The sequence below is a fragment of the Phyllopteryx taeniolatus genome, chromosome 3 (assembly GCF_024500385.1).
Source record: "Phyllopteryx taeniolatus isolate TA_2022b chromosome 3, UOR_Ptae_1.2, whole genome shotgun sequence".
Classification (NCBI taxonomy): domain Eukaryota; kingdom Metazoa; phylum Chordata; class Actinopteri; order Syngnathiformes; family Syngnathidae; genus Phyllopteryx; species Phyllopteryx taeniolatus.
This window is the reverse complement of record NC_084504.1, coordinates 21160721-21174732: the sequence shown is the minus strand read 5'-3', so window position 1 is coordinate 21174732 and position 14012 is coordinate 21160721. Positions and strand designations below refer to the sequence as shown.

General features: G+C 42.9%; 1 protein-coding gene across 12 annotated transcripts in view; it reads left to right on the top strand.

Moving 5' to 3' along the window:
- Nucleotides 1-7975, top strand: part of LOC133475112 (rho guanine nucleotide exchange factor 28-like) — a 53305-nt gene extending 45330 nt beyond the window's left edge. For 9 of the 12 annotated variants that reach the window (XM_061767521.1, XM_061767520.1, XM_061767518.1 and 6 more), the window contains 8 exons: nt 1-67; nt 150-283; nt 371-418; nt 2121-2225; nt 2310-2471; nt 2648-2899; nt 5075-5444; nt 7021-7975. The exon at nt 1-67 is cut by the window's left edge and continues 65 nt beyond it. In XM_061767521.1, the coding sequence (XP_061623505.1) occupies nt 1-67; nt 150-283; nt 371-418; nt 2121-2225; nt 2310-2471; nt 2648-2899; nt 5075-5444; nt 7021-7211 (1329 nt within the window). In that variant the 3' untranslated portion in view covers nt 7212-7975. The remainder of the gene's footprint in view (nt 68-149; nt 284-370; nt 419-2120; nt 2226-2309; nt 2472-2647; nt 2900-5074; nt 5445-7020) is intronic. The other 3 variants (XM_061767519.1, XM_061767523.1, XM_061767522.1) reach the window with 3 other exon arrangements.
- The last annotated feature ends 6037 nt before the right edge of the window (nt 7976-14012 follow it).

Sequence of the window (14012 nt, the reverse complement as noted above, 5' to 3'; positions counted from 1 at the left end):
ATCCGTGGGCCTGAGTCCTGCAACTACAATAGCCACGGCAGCAGCATCCAAGAATCTCCCTCAGAACGTAAGCGCATTCTTTTGCAATTCTCCAATGTGAGGCAGGCAACGTGTGCAGGCTATGTCATGTTGTCCCCTTGTTTCCACAGCGGATTACTTAAGCACACTCAGTATGAGCTCCACCTCTCTTGGATCAGACAGTGAGGGGACAGGGATGGATGGAGTCTTGTGGAGGTCTGCTGCTGAGCCAAAGAAAGGAGACACTAAAGATACACTGTTCAAGGTTCGGCCATTATAGTTCTCATTTGGAGATGTTTGTTGATAGATCAATATTTGTTATGTCCCTGTGTACTAACATAATATTCTGTAGGTGGCGGAAAGTGTACAGAGTCTGACTCAGCTTCTTTATAGTCTGCAGGTAAGTAAGGACACAAATATATGAATAGAATTAGCACATCTTACATTTTATTCTCTTCTTCCCTTTTTTCTTCTTCAAAAATGAATTACCATAAAATATGTTTTATTGAGCACATCTGTATATAAGCCGCACCCACTAAATTAAAAGAAATCTTTTTTTCCACACATAAGCCACATTAGAACTCAAACAAAAACTGACAAACCTCACTTTAGGAAATGAACACAGGTGGAAACAGCATAAAGTAACATACAACCCCAATTCCAATGAAGTTGGGACGTTGTGTTAAACAGAAATAAAAAACAGAATACAATGATTTGCAAATCATGTTCAACCTATATTTAATTGAATACACTACAAAGACAAGATATTTAATGTTCAAACTGATAAACTTTATTGTTTCTAGCAAATAATCATTAACTTAGAATTTTATGGTTGCAACACGTTCCAAAAAAGCTGGGACACGACGTCCACAATTTCCAAAAACAATTTCAAATGTGGACTCGTCGGACCACAGCACACATTTCCACTTTGCATCAGTCCGTCTTAGATGAGCTCGGGCCCAGAGGAGCCGGCACCGTTTCTGGGTGTTGTTGATAAATGGCTTTTGCTTTGCATAGTAGAGTTTCAAGTTGCACTTACGGATGTAGCGCCGAACTGTATTTACTGACATTGGTTTTCTGAAGTGTTCCTGAGCCCATGCGGTGATATCCTTTACACATTGATGTTGGTTTTTGATGCACTGCCGCCTGAGGGATCGAAGGTGAAGGGCATTCAATGTTGGTTTTCGGTCTTGCCGCTTACATGCAGTGATTTCTCCAGATTCTCTGAAACTTTTGATATTATTAACCGTATATGATGAAATCCCTAAATTCCTTGCAATTGTACGTTGAGGAACATTGTCCTTAAACTGTTCGACAATTTTCTCACGCACCTGTTCACAAAGAGGTGAACCTCGCCCCAGCTTTGCTTGTGAATGACGGAGCAATTCAGGGAAGCTCCTTTTATACCCAATCATGGCACCCACCTGTTCCCAATTAGCCTGTTCACCTGTGGGGTGTTCCAAATAGGTGTTTGATGATGAGCATTCCTCAACTTTCTCAGTGGTTTTTGCCACCGCTCCCAGCTTTTTGGGAACGTGTTGCAGCCATAAAATTCTAAGTTAATGATTATTTGCAAAAAACAATAAAGTTTATCAGTTTGAACATTCAATATCTTGTCTTTGTCGTGTATTCAATTAAATATAGGTTGAACATGATTTGCAAATCATTCTGTTTTTATTTATATTTAACACAACGTCTCAACTTCATTGGAACTGGGGTTGTACAAGTGAAAATACAGCAAGTGCCACAACAAAATGTGCACAAAAACTAAGGTCCAGAATATTAATTTCGTCCAAACTCATGTGCGGCGGCTCAATTTCGATTTTCAATGACCAGGCCAATTGCTTTGAACTGGAAACTTAAAAACGTGAACAGTTACACTGCATGAAGCGTAAACGTGATTTCGTTAATCGTGGAAATCCGTAAATAAGATGCACGATTGCCTAACTTCAAGGGTTAAAACTTTAAAAAAGTTTTTTACTGCAACTTACTTGATGTTGGTAGAAGTGTGTTTAAAGAACTGATATTCAGTTAGATATAGATATTTTTACAAGCAGTAGTTGTACTTCAATAATGTGAGTTGTTTTCTTTGCCGTTTGCAGGCTGCTGTGACCCTCCAAGACAGCTGTCTCGAGATCCAGAAAATTCTCCTTCTGGAAGGAGACAAATCTCAGCTCAGGACCCTCGCCTCCCTCCAAAACAGCCTGGTATGAGTGCCTTGATATTGTCCTGATAAATGTTTTGGTATATCCGTGTTGTGAAAAGTTAACAGGAGATCTGCTATGGTGCAGGAGCAGGAGAGGCAGACGGGCAATGATAAGACAGAGGAAGTCGAAAAGAAGGCTTTTGAGAGGAAGAAGGAAGAGGTGGATGAGGTGCAGAAACTCCATGTGAAACTGAAACAAGGCCAGCAGCGCTGGGACAAGGAATGTGTGGCCAGAGAGAAACAACAGGTTGGTCTCACACGCTCCTTATTCTCAAGACAGCTCAGTGAAGGCTTACTTTGTTTTGTTTTGTTTTAATAACCTCACCTATGAATTACCTGACCCTCTGTCAGTTTTGAAAATCCAGTGTGCCTCACAAGATTGCCTACTCCTTGTCTATATGATGTACTGTATGTGTTGTGCAGAATGAGCAGGAGAGTGCACTGGAGCAGCGTGAGCAGCATTGCATCCTGGAGGCAGAGCGGCTGCGGTGCGAGCGAGAGGAGCTGGAAACTCAGCTGCTGGAGTATCGTAACAGTCTGGACAGACTGCGGGAGGGCCAGAAGAGTGTGGACACGGAGAAGAAGAAGCTCGAAGCCCAGCAGAAGTTCCTCCAGACCTGGGGGCACAACCGTCAGAGCAGTCTACCTGTCACCATACCACTGGATGGATACAAGGTATGAAAAAGAGGAAGTAGACGATACAATAATGTAACCACTTGGAAGGGTCTTCAATACTGTGTAAAATGTGGAAATTAAGCTGTCTCTAATGCTCGAAACATTGGCACTTATTTTATAGTTCTAGACTTAAAAACGATGTGAAAGAATTCCCCCCCAAAAAACACTCAGTATTTATTTAAGCTCATTTTCTGATGGTTTTCAGCCCACATTTCGGTCGAAAACACATCTTCTTCGCATAAAGTTGATCAGGTTGTTGATTGTGGCCTGTAGAATGTTGGTCCACTCCTCTTCAATGGCTGTGCGAAGTTGCTAGATATTGGCAAGAACTCAAGTCGCTTACGACGACGAACTGCAGTCAGGTCAAGACCCCGATGAGGACGACGAGCATGCAGATGAGCTTCCCTGAGACGGTTTCTGACAGTTTGTGCAAAAATTCTTTGGTTATGCAAACCCATTGTTGCAGCAGCGGGTCTCAGACGATCTTGGAGGTGACCGTGCTGGACGTGGAGGTCCTGGGCTGTTGTGGTTACACATGGTCTGCGGTTGTGAGGCCGGTTGGATGTACTGCCAAATTGTCTGAAACGGCTCAGGGTAGAGAAATGAACATCCAATTAACGGGCAACAGCTCTGGTGGACATTCCTGCAGTCAGCATGCCAATTGCACGCACCCTCCGAACTTGCGACATCTGTGGCATTGTGCTGTGTGATAAAACTGCACATTTTAGAGTGGCCTTTTATTGTGGCCAGCCTATGGCACACCTGTGCAATAATCATGCTGTCTAATCAGCATCTTGATATGCCACACCTGTGAGGTGCGATGAATTATCTTGACAAAGGAGAAATGCTCACAAACACAGACAGATTTGTGTATTTGAGGGTAATGGCCTTTTGTGTTTTAGATCTTGGAGTCCAGCATCCAGCTCACGAAAAATGGGAGCAAAATCAAAAGTGTTGCGTTTATATTTTTGTTCAGTATATGTCTCACAACACGGAATCACTGCACTATAATATGATAATCCAGCAGAACAGTATAACAACCATGTCTGCTTTTGAGGCATGATAACCTGCAACTTTACCCATTCACAAAGTATTTTGAACTGTCCTCAGTTAGAAAAAGCTACAAATCCGCTTACCTGGAGTCGGGTTGCGAGGGCAGCAGCTTCAGCAGGGAAGCCCAGACTTCCCTCTCCCCAGGCACTTCGTCCTGCTCTTCCAGTGGGATCCCAAAGTTCCCAGGCCAGGGAGATAGTCTCTCCAGTCTGTCCTGGGTCGTTCCCCGGGCCTCCTCCCGGTGGGACATGCCCGGAACAACTCACCAGGGAGGTATCCAGCAGGCTTCCTAACCAGATGCCTGAGCCACCTCATCTGGCTCCTGTCGATGACGAGGAGCCCCTGCCGGATGACCGGGCTTCTCAACCTATCTCTAAGGGAGAGCCCGGACACACCGCGGAGGAAACTTGTTTCGGCTACTTTTGTCCGTGATCTTGTTCTTATTGTCATGACCCATAACTCATGGCCATAGGTGAGGGCTGGAATGTCGAGCGACCGGTAAATTGAGAACGCTGCCTTTCGACTCAGCTCCTCCTACACCACGACAAACCAATGCAAAGTCTCCATCACTGCAGACGCCGCACCAAACCTTTCCCCTTTTGGCAACAAGACCCCAAGATACTTGAACCCCTCCACCTGGGGCAGGATCTCTTCCCGAATCACATCCTTGAGAAATAAAACTTTTTTTTTCTTTAACATGAAATTGGCCATTTTTAAGCATGGATACTTTGTGCTAAGCATGTCTACCTCAAAGTTTGAAGGTTCGAATCTTAGCTCTGGCCTTCCTTTGTAGAGTTTACGTTTTCTCTCTGTGGTTACGTGGGTTTAATCCAGGTACTGCGGCTTCCTCCCACATTCCAAAAACTTATATGTTAGTTGAAGTCAGTAAAGACCCTAAATTGTCCATAGGTGTGAATGTGAGTCTGAATAACGGTTGTTTGTCAATGTGCCTTACAATTGGCTCCCCACCAGTCCAGGTTGTACAGGCAGCTGTGATAGGCTCATGGACAGTAATTTCCATGTCAAACGTTGCAAATACTCAAAATATTAAGATTTGCATGTTTGTGTCTACCAGAGCACCACTCTGTATCATCTGACCTCATGTCCTTTAAACCTCCCAAGGTGCCGATTCACAGTCGCTCAGGCAGCCTGGATGACACCTGTTGGACGTACGAGAGTGATGCAGCTCTGCTCGCCTCCCTCCAAAAGAACCAGCCCCCCAACAACAACCCACACCAGTATCTGCTCTCCGCCCCGAGGAGGAACCACGACGGCCTCCGGCAAGCCTCCAGCTATGGCGCTGACCTCAGCCTCAGCGCCAGTCTCTACAACAGCCTCAACACTCTGCTCAGCCAAACCCACAGAAAACCACCTCAGGATGGTCTCACATTCACTAACTACTCAAAGAACCACGAGTGCAGCCAGCCTCCCAATACCTCTGTCAATCCCTTCAGCAGCAGAGGCAGAGCACAGCCACAGAGCACCAGCAAGTGTATGTAGTGTAGTAATATTATTTTTTTCAAAATAGCAGCTGGAAATTATGGAATCCATCCATTTTATATACTGTTAATCCTCATTAGGGTCGCGAGTGAGCTGGAGCCTGTCCCAGCTGACTTTGGGCGAGAGGCGGGGTACATCCTGAACTGATCGCCAGCCAATCGCAGGGCACATATAGACAAACAAGCATTCACATTCAGGACTTCAGCTCAACTCAACTTTATTCATAAAGCACTTCAAAAACAACCATAGCTGGAACAGATCCCAAAAATAGACTCTAGATAAAAGGTCCAAAAACAATTTTAATTCAACGAAAGAGCATGTGATGGCGAGACGTACTAAGCCAAAGGGACTCACAACCAGAGAGAATCAAAAAACTGGATAACACAGGGGGACACGACAAAAGGTCCGTGTGGTAAACGATATACTCGTAGAATAACTAAGTTGAGACAGAGGACAAACGTCGACGGCGAACACGGGGCAAAAACGGGTGAATATTCCGACGCCCGCACACTGTCACGGTGGCCCCTAAAAAGGCTGATGATTACAATTCACGACAGGTGCGTCACCGATGTCAACGCCTACCATCGCTCACCCTAGTCACTGCAACACAAAGAAAAACAATTGGAAAAACAGGCCCATGACAAAAACAGTCTCATGCCGAGTTGAAAGTCAAAGAATCAAAATGTGGCTTAAGACGAGTTTTAAACGATGGATATTGAGGGGGGCTTCTCGAATGTGATGAAGGACGACATTCTGTAGTTTGGGACCAGCCACAGAAAAAAACTATCCACTCTGAGCTTCCGCGTGGACCTCTGTACCTCCAGAAGAAACTGGTCAGCTCAGCTGAAGCACCGGCCAGGAGCGTAGGGATGCATAGAGAAGGTTCAGAGATTTATAAACAAATAAAATAACTTTTAAAATGTATTCTAAAATGCACAGGCAGCCAGTGGAGGCAGGCCACAATTGGAGTTGGGTGCTTCCTTTTACGTGCTCCCGTTAAGAGGCGAGCAGCGGCATTTTGAGCCATATGGGGACGTTTTTAGGGAGGACTGGCGGACTCCAAAATAAAGAGCATTACACCTTCACCTTTGCCAGCTGCCTAAGATAAAAGAAGCTGGACTTCCAATTTCAAATCACATTCATATTTATAGACAATTTAGGAAGGAAGGCCTGAGCCAAGATATGAACCCCAAACCTCAAACTGTGAGGCAGACATGCTAGCTGCCAGGCCCAGTTATGTTATACCAATTCTAAATTTGAGCTCAACTGCTCTTTACTTCTGTCTGACCCTTAAAAACTGTAGACAATAACTTTGTCGTGATAAATTGATCACCTTGTAGGGCAGCATGTGGACCTAGTGGTTGGCACGTCTGCCTCACCGTTCTGTGTTCGGAGTTTGCGTGTTCTCCTTGTGATGAACTGGTATAGGCTCAAATGAGGACAAAAACTATAGAAAATGGATGGGTGGGTGAATCATTTGTAGATTTTCGTCTTCTGCTTCTGTGGATGCTCAGAGCACACTGTATTACCTCCAAAGACTGACTCTCATCTCTCTTCCTCTCTGTCAGACTTCAGCCCACAGTTGGATCGACATTCCCTGGGGGCCTGGAGGCCAGAGATGCCAGGTCAAGAACTTTATGAAAACACCTACCCGCCTTCCTCCCCCTCCCTCACCCCGCTCCTCCCCTCACAGTCCTACCTCTCTCTCGAAGGACATCTCAGGGAGGACAGTGGGGAGGAGAACATTGTTTACCTCTAATGACTGATGGCGCAGGCTTTATGACACGTAACTGGACTTTGTTGCTTTTATTTGTGATATTTGTGATGGATATAAATACATGTGGGTAACTGTGGCTAATCAAGTGAGGGAATAGTGCCTTTGAAAACTGTTTGTGGTGGCTATCAGTGCGTCTCCTGCTTAATCAAAACCGTTGTGCCTTTTGCTTTGGTACTTGCATCTGTAAATTAGTTTATTTCCTTATTTTATTGGCCAGATACTGGGGAAACCCACAGCATGTGCCTCAAACAAGGCAATAGGAAATACCAAGACAGAAGTACTGGTGTTATTTTCCCCATTAGCACTTAAAACAAAATAAAATATATGGGGGAAAGCCAACGTAGGCCTTCCCCAAGCTATGTACAGCATTAATTGCTCTCCTATAGAGTGCCATTGTATTGCTATGTGATCTTAAATTATATTTATTAGGGAATGTAAGCATTCGCAAAGAATTATAACAAAGGTGTGTTTGTAAGTATTGTATGTACTGTACCGTATAGTTTATTGAAAGGGCTACCTATGCGCACCGTTGGAAGAGGTTTATTCTTTTCTCGATGAAGTGCCACAATTCTGCCGTTTTTTCCCCCCTCACTATCTCTTTTTGGAACAACTTGGTAATTTATTGTATGTAAATGGCTTCATGCACTGTACACAATGTTTGGTTTATTTTTAATCGCTGTAATCACTGATGTGATGTACTGTATGTAAAGGTTTGGGCTGCTTATAAAGATATGGTTGCAAACATCTGCTGGCGTCCAAAGCACTTTAGGTCATAAGCATGTGCAAGCATTTTTTATTTAAACAGCACTTTTATGTGCTGTTTAAATAATTTATAGTTGTCACATCCAGTGAATCTTATGTATATCTTTATAATGGCTCCGGTATTTGACCTCAGCTCTGCCTCAGTGTGTATTTGTGTGTTCCCTTAGCAGTTACTTTTGAGACATAAAGACATTGAGAAAAACAGTCACTGAGCAATAAAGGGTTGCTAGTTATCTGGTAATGCTGGCACAATTTATTTATTTATTTATTTATTTTACAATTGTGCAAAAAGATGTAGAGTCCTCTAGCACTTAGAGCAGTTCGAATGACTAATCTCGCAATAGTCCGGAGCAATGACCATTGTGCAAAGGGCGCCAATGCTTCAAGGAGTGTATGCAGTTTAAAGTGACGAGTAGTGCGATAATCTGGGACAATGTTGATTGTGCAAATGTTGCAGATACTCCTCAATCAGTGTGCAAATGGGGCAGATGCTACTCTGGCATGAGTGGCCAATATTGGTCAACAACAGATATGCAAATAGTGCAGCGTGGCGAGACTACTACAGCGAGTGCACAGTAATATATAATTGGCCCAGCTTCTGTACATTTACAGCTGTAACACAGCTGGAGGAGGTCAAGCAACCACTCAATACAAAATCAAGCAACACGTGTACTGTGTGCGATGCAGGTAATTTCGAAGACCATCTTTGAGATCTCCTTCTCTAATTGTAAATTGAAAGGTACAGTATAGCAATACAGTACTGGCATTACTGGCAGGAATATAAAGCTACATCCAATAATTTGTCCTGACATAATTTAGTTCACAATAGGGCGGGGGGGATGACTAACTCGGCGAAGTAGACTTCAAATCTACTGTAGGTCGACGCAGAGTTTCTCCCTCGAAGCTTCGCCGGGACCAATGTTTCACACGGACATTTATTGCAGACGGATGCAGTGTTGGGACACTGATAAACTTTGCCAAAAGGGACAAAGTAAGTGTGTTTAAGACACAATTAGATGTGTAATGTACATATAATGAAGGAGCTGAATGGTAGTTAGCGTTTTTTTGTTGTTGTTTTTTTTTTTTTACCTAAAATGGTAATCGCTAGTGCGCTAATGCTAATCGCGAATGCTAACCGTTTAGCAAAGGCTGCTTTTGTTGTCTCATATTCTGTACAGTTTATAACATACACACAGTACCAACATATACAGTTTAAGGATAGTCCAGCCCTCATAAGGGAGAATAAGATGCATGTTGGTAGTTACAAAAAAAGAAAAAACACTTTTTTGGGGGGAGGGGGGCATAAGAATAAGCTGTACGTAAAATGGATGGAAAACTGCAAGCAAGATTTCAAGCCATGCCCCTCATTAAGGCCTGACGCAGTTGTACCCGATTGGACCGGATCATCGCAAAAAAATGTGTTTCCGATCGACTCACCTCTGTACATTGAGCGATCGGATGTAAGGATTTCCTGAACAGCATTTGATGCGGTATATACAGTAAATTGCAGTTGATCACAATCATTAAACCATGAGAATATAGATTTAGAGTTAGGAAGAAGCAGGTTGCTAAAAATCCAAATGGGTTAGGGCTTTCATCAACCACCCGAACAAGATGTTATTGGGGGCGCAAAAACTTTGCGATTGAAAACGGATTTGTTGATGCTCCTTGCTTTATGGCTTACTTATAGTTACAGTTTTAAAATAGGGTTCCCTGCCCTATAAAGAGCTACAGGTTTTGGGCTACACAGATAGGCTGAGATCTCATCAGTGGCATATTTAAACATACTGTAAACACATTACCAGATGCTTTATAGATGGCAAAAGCTATAATGGACTTTACCCCTGTTTTCCATGTAAAAGTGATCTCAAAACCAACCAGATACCACTGGAAAGGTGAACCAGCCTCTCTCCACCAATACTGTAAGTCACTCTTTCCATATTCTCATCCAGGTCTTGAACCAACAACTTTCCGTTCCAAAGTCCTCCAGACTGATATATGACATCCAAATGAAGTAAAGAAAATCAGTATATCAGCAAGTAGTTCATCACTTTCATACGTGTTTTTCACCATCTGTGTGTGTGTGAATGTGAGTGTTAGTCACAGCTGACTGGTCACAATATGAGAGGTCACGGGAAAGTCGAAGCTGAAACATCTGCTTCCCGACAATAGTCGCCACTCCACCAGACCGCACCGCTGCGTCACTGGCCAGGTAGGTTGAGTGGAGGCTGGATGTCGCCAACACCCGTCTGAATGTCATCAAGATGTGTGCGGCCCCGGTCTGACCCAACTCTTAGATGAGGGCGCAGTCGAGACTGAGTGTAAATGGTTAAGGTGAAAAGAGGCAGTAGATTGTCTTTCTGTGGCTTTGCAAACCACAATGAAAGTTCATTGATTCTGGACAAGCCTCATATCCGCAATCATGAACCTATCGTGTGTCAGAAAATATCCAGGACTGGTGTCACAAAAGATTAATTTCCGACCCAAACTACACGTTTACCCCTTGAAAGTAATCTCCCTGGAGTCTAATGCACTTAACTAGCCTTCATGCGTTCCTGGAAGGATTCTTCCAGGATCCTCCAGTTACGTCATCCACGTCCTCAAAACAGGTCGCCCTGATGACCCCCTTCAGCTTGGGAAAGAGGGGGTAAAAAAACATACGGTACCAGGTCAGATGAGTAGGGAGTTTTTCTTGACCAGCCGGTTACATTGAAGTGATTGAATGGGACCCATTTCTCAAAAGATCCTCTTTTTTATTTCACCCACGCTCCCGCCTTCGTGGGGTTGAGTAGTGGGCAAACAATCCAGCGCTTGAATTCTGCTTCACCATGATAGTAAGACCCCAAATTGAATGATCCAAATGCGAGCGATTCAATCAGACCACATCTTATTTACGTCGCATATTAATGACAAAATCCAGCCGCCTCAACTGCCAAGCGTGATAGACCAACTAGAATTGCTTGAAAAGGGACATTCTGGGCATTTTCAACCCAAATTATTTTGCAATAAAAGGATAAAAGGATATCCATCCATACATTTTCTGTACCACTTATCCTCACTATCAAACATTATTTACAAATAAAATAAAAAAGGAAGTTCAAAGAGTTGCTGCTTCATTAGATTTGAGTGGGTTTCATAGTTTTAACACATAATTAATTACAGAAATGACAGACGTCTGTCCAACCATTTTCTATAGCACTAGTCCTCATCAGGGTTGCGGGTGAGGTAGGGCTGATCTCAGTTGACAGAATTTGTACTGACGATACCCTGACACTTTGGTCTTTCCATCTTGACCTAATAACACTGACAGTCATTACAGATACAAATTGAAGATACACACTTTCTTGTTCCCTTTACTGTATTTTCAAATATTCACATTTATTCAGGTTTAGTCCACTAGAAAAAAAATCACAGTTAATTTTATAAAGTCCTGCACCAAAGGCAAAAGGTTACTTGTCCTGTACAGAGTATTGCAGCCACACTGAAAGAAAAAATAATAATACACTTACGAGATTAAAGATGTGATTTTGCAAGAATAAAGCTGTAGATTCTCAAGATAAAAAGCAGTCTTTTTGGGGAGATAAAAAGGTCAAGTATTATGAGAATCAAGTCATATTTTTTAAGAAGCAAGTATATTTTGGAGAGAAGTCATTAAACTACTAATAAAGTTGTATATTCTCTAGGATGAAATGTATAATTCGTTAGCCCAAGAGCGTAATTGCCCAAGTCATTTTTAACTCAGTCACAATATCAATAACAATTAGGAATGTTCTTACTAAAAAATGTTTTTTTCTTTATATCTGTGTAGACTTGTAGTTGTCCAGGTCATGGTAATCTCCCAAAGTTGACTTGGGGCAACTGGACTTTTCTTTTTTGTTGTTTTTTTTTTTCTTCTTGTTTTCCAAAAATGTTTAAAAAAAAAAAAAAAAAAAACACACAATTATGATATTAGACAAATGAATTATTTTCTAGATTCAAGTTGTAATATCACAAGAATAAAGTTTTCATTATTCATTTCAATATCAGTAGCCTTAATACTGCTCTCTAGTTCTGATGTTGATATGCCCAGACATTGAGTATACCATGTATTTTTCTTTATATTACAACCTTATTCTCAAAAAATAAAGCTCTCGAAAATATACTACTTTTTTCTCAGAAATATACTATTTTAGTCTTTTAAAATGACAATTTTAATCATGAAAAGACAGAAGCTACTCGGCTGCGTCAGCCGACACAATATCTTCACTCACACGCACACACAGCTTATTGGTCATTTAAGGAGTGAGCAGTCTCAGCCCTCAGTAGTGCAGAGTTCACAGAGTAAAAAGCAGCAGACTTCAAAACAGAACAACGAGCAGCCTCCAGTCAACAGGACGTGCCAGTAAAAGAGTGACGCTGAGTGGAAACAGTCCCCTTCACTTAGCTGTATCTAAGTTCTTTAGTGGTTCGCCCACATTTCAGTCCACACTTTTTGGAGAAAACTGGTATTTTACTGTACGCCCTTTGCTAGCCCGGTCCTGTCGTCACGCTGACATTCTTTGATGAAGTCTTCCTCTCACTTTCCGGCGCTTTCTGAAATGGGGACATCGGCAGGAATTCATTGTGACTGTGATGTGCTATTGAGTGTATACCTTTGCGGTGGCGACACCATGCACTTCCAGAGCACGGCGTAGAGGCCCAGTAACATCGTGATGAACATGGCCGGCCGCAATGGCTCCTGTATGAACATCATAAGTGGATACGTTATCATGTTATCATCGTTATCATCACCTTCACACAATTAACCTAACATGCATGCTTTTGGACTGTGGGAGGAAGCCCGATTACCCAGAGAAAGCCCACCCAAGCAAGGGGAGAAAATGCAAACTCCACACTGGAAGGCCGGAGCTGAGATTCAAACCCATAACCTTAAGGCTTCTTTATACTCGCGCGGGTGGAGACCGCGCTGACGTCACTGCGGCTGTCCCGCGTGTAGTTTGTACTTTATACTCGAGCGCAACTCACGCACGCAGTTTTGAAAATGTACTGCAGTTCACCTCCAAGTCGGGGGTGTCGCTGCGGCTGGTATTGGCGAGGACGCCACAGGGTGGAGTTTCCTCTGCATTTTTTGGGCCATTTCTGGTAGCCGTTTTTAACTTTACTTTCAGTAACAAGGAACAAAGCAACAACAATGGCAAGTGTGGAACAGTGTCTGCTAGAACAAATGGACCTAGATGACCAGATGATACGTTTAATTATGCTACAAAATCGATCGAGAAGGCGACGGCGTAGATGGTGTGTCGGGGCACGCTGAGTACGTTATCACAGCATGTGACTAAAACGGACCAATCACGAGAGATGATCTCGGTGGCGTTCGACACGCAGCAACAATTTTTGCCGTGTGCGCGTCAAGCTACGCAGAGGGGCCACGCGGGCAAATTCCACGGTCATGTGATGCAATGCGGGCGTTGTCAGCTGTGGGAGCATAAAGAGGCCACTAGAACTGTGGGGCAGACGTGCTAACCACAATGTCATAGTGCTGCTATTTAAAAATATACAAATGCAAAGTTGGGAATTGTGGGAAAATGTGGAAAAAAAAAATTATAAATAAAATAAATGAAAAACAAAAATGCAGTCACAAGTGTGCAATTTACTGCAATTCATTGTCGTAATTTTTTTTGCCCCCCAAAAATTTCAGGAAGTAATGTTTTTCAACAATATTCTTTCCAGCAAAATTTCCTTTTTTGGGGGGGAGGGGGTAGGGTCTAATTATTTTACATTAATACATCTGCTGCTCTAAAGGGAAATTGATTTTCTTTATATATCCACGCTGTTATCCAAACAGATTTTAAATCTACGATCCAGGGCTCAAAGAGTCCAAAAGTCATATTTTTATAGATTTGTTTTGTCAACTTTTGCAACTAAAAACAGTTGAACAACAAATGTGTGTTCTGCACTGTGCTCACCAGGAATGATTCCATTACTTGTGTTTAAAGTGTCTTCGGTGCTTGATGGATGAGCAGCTGCTGCAGTGGAACCTTC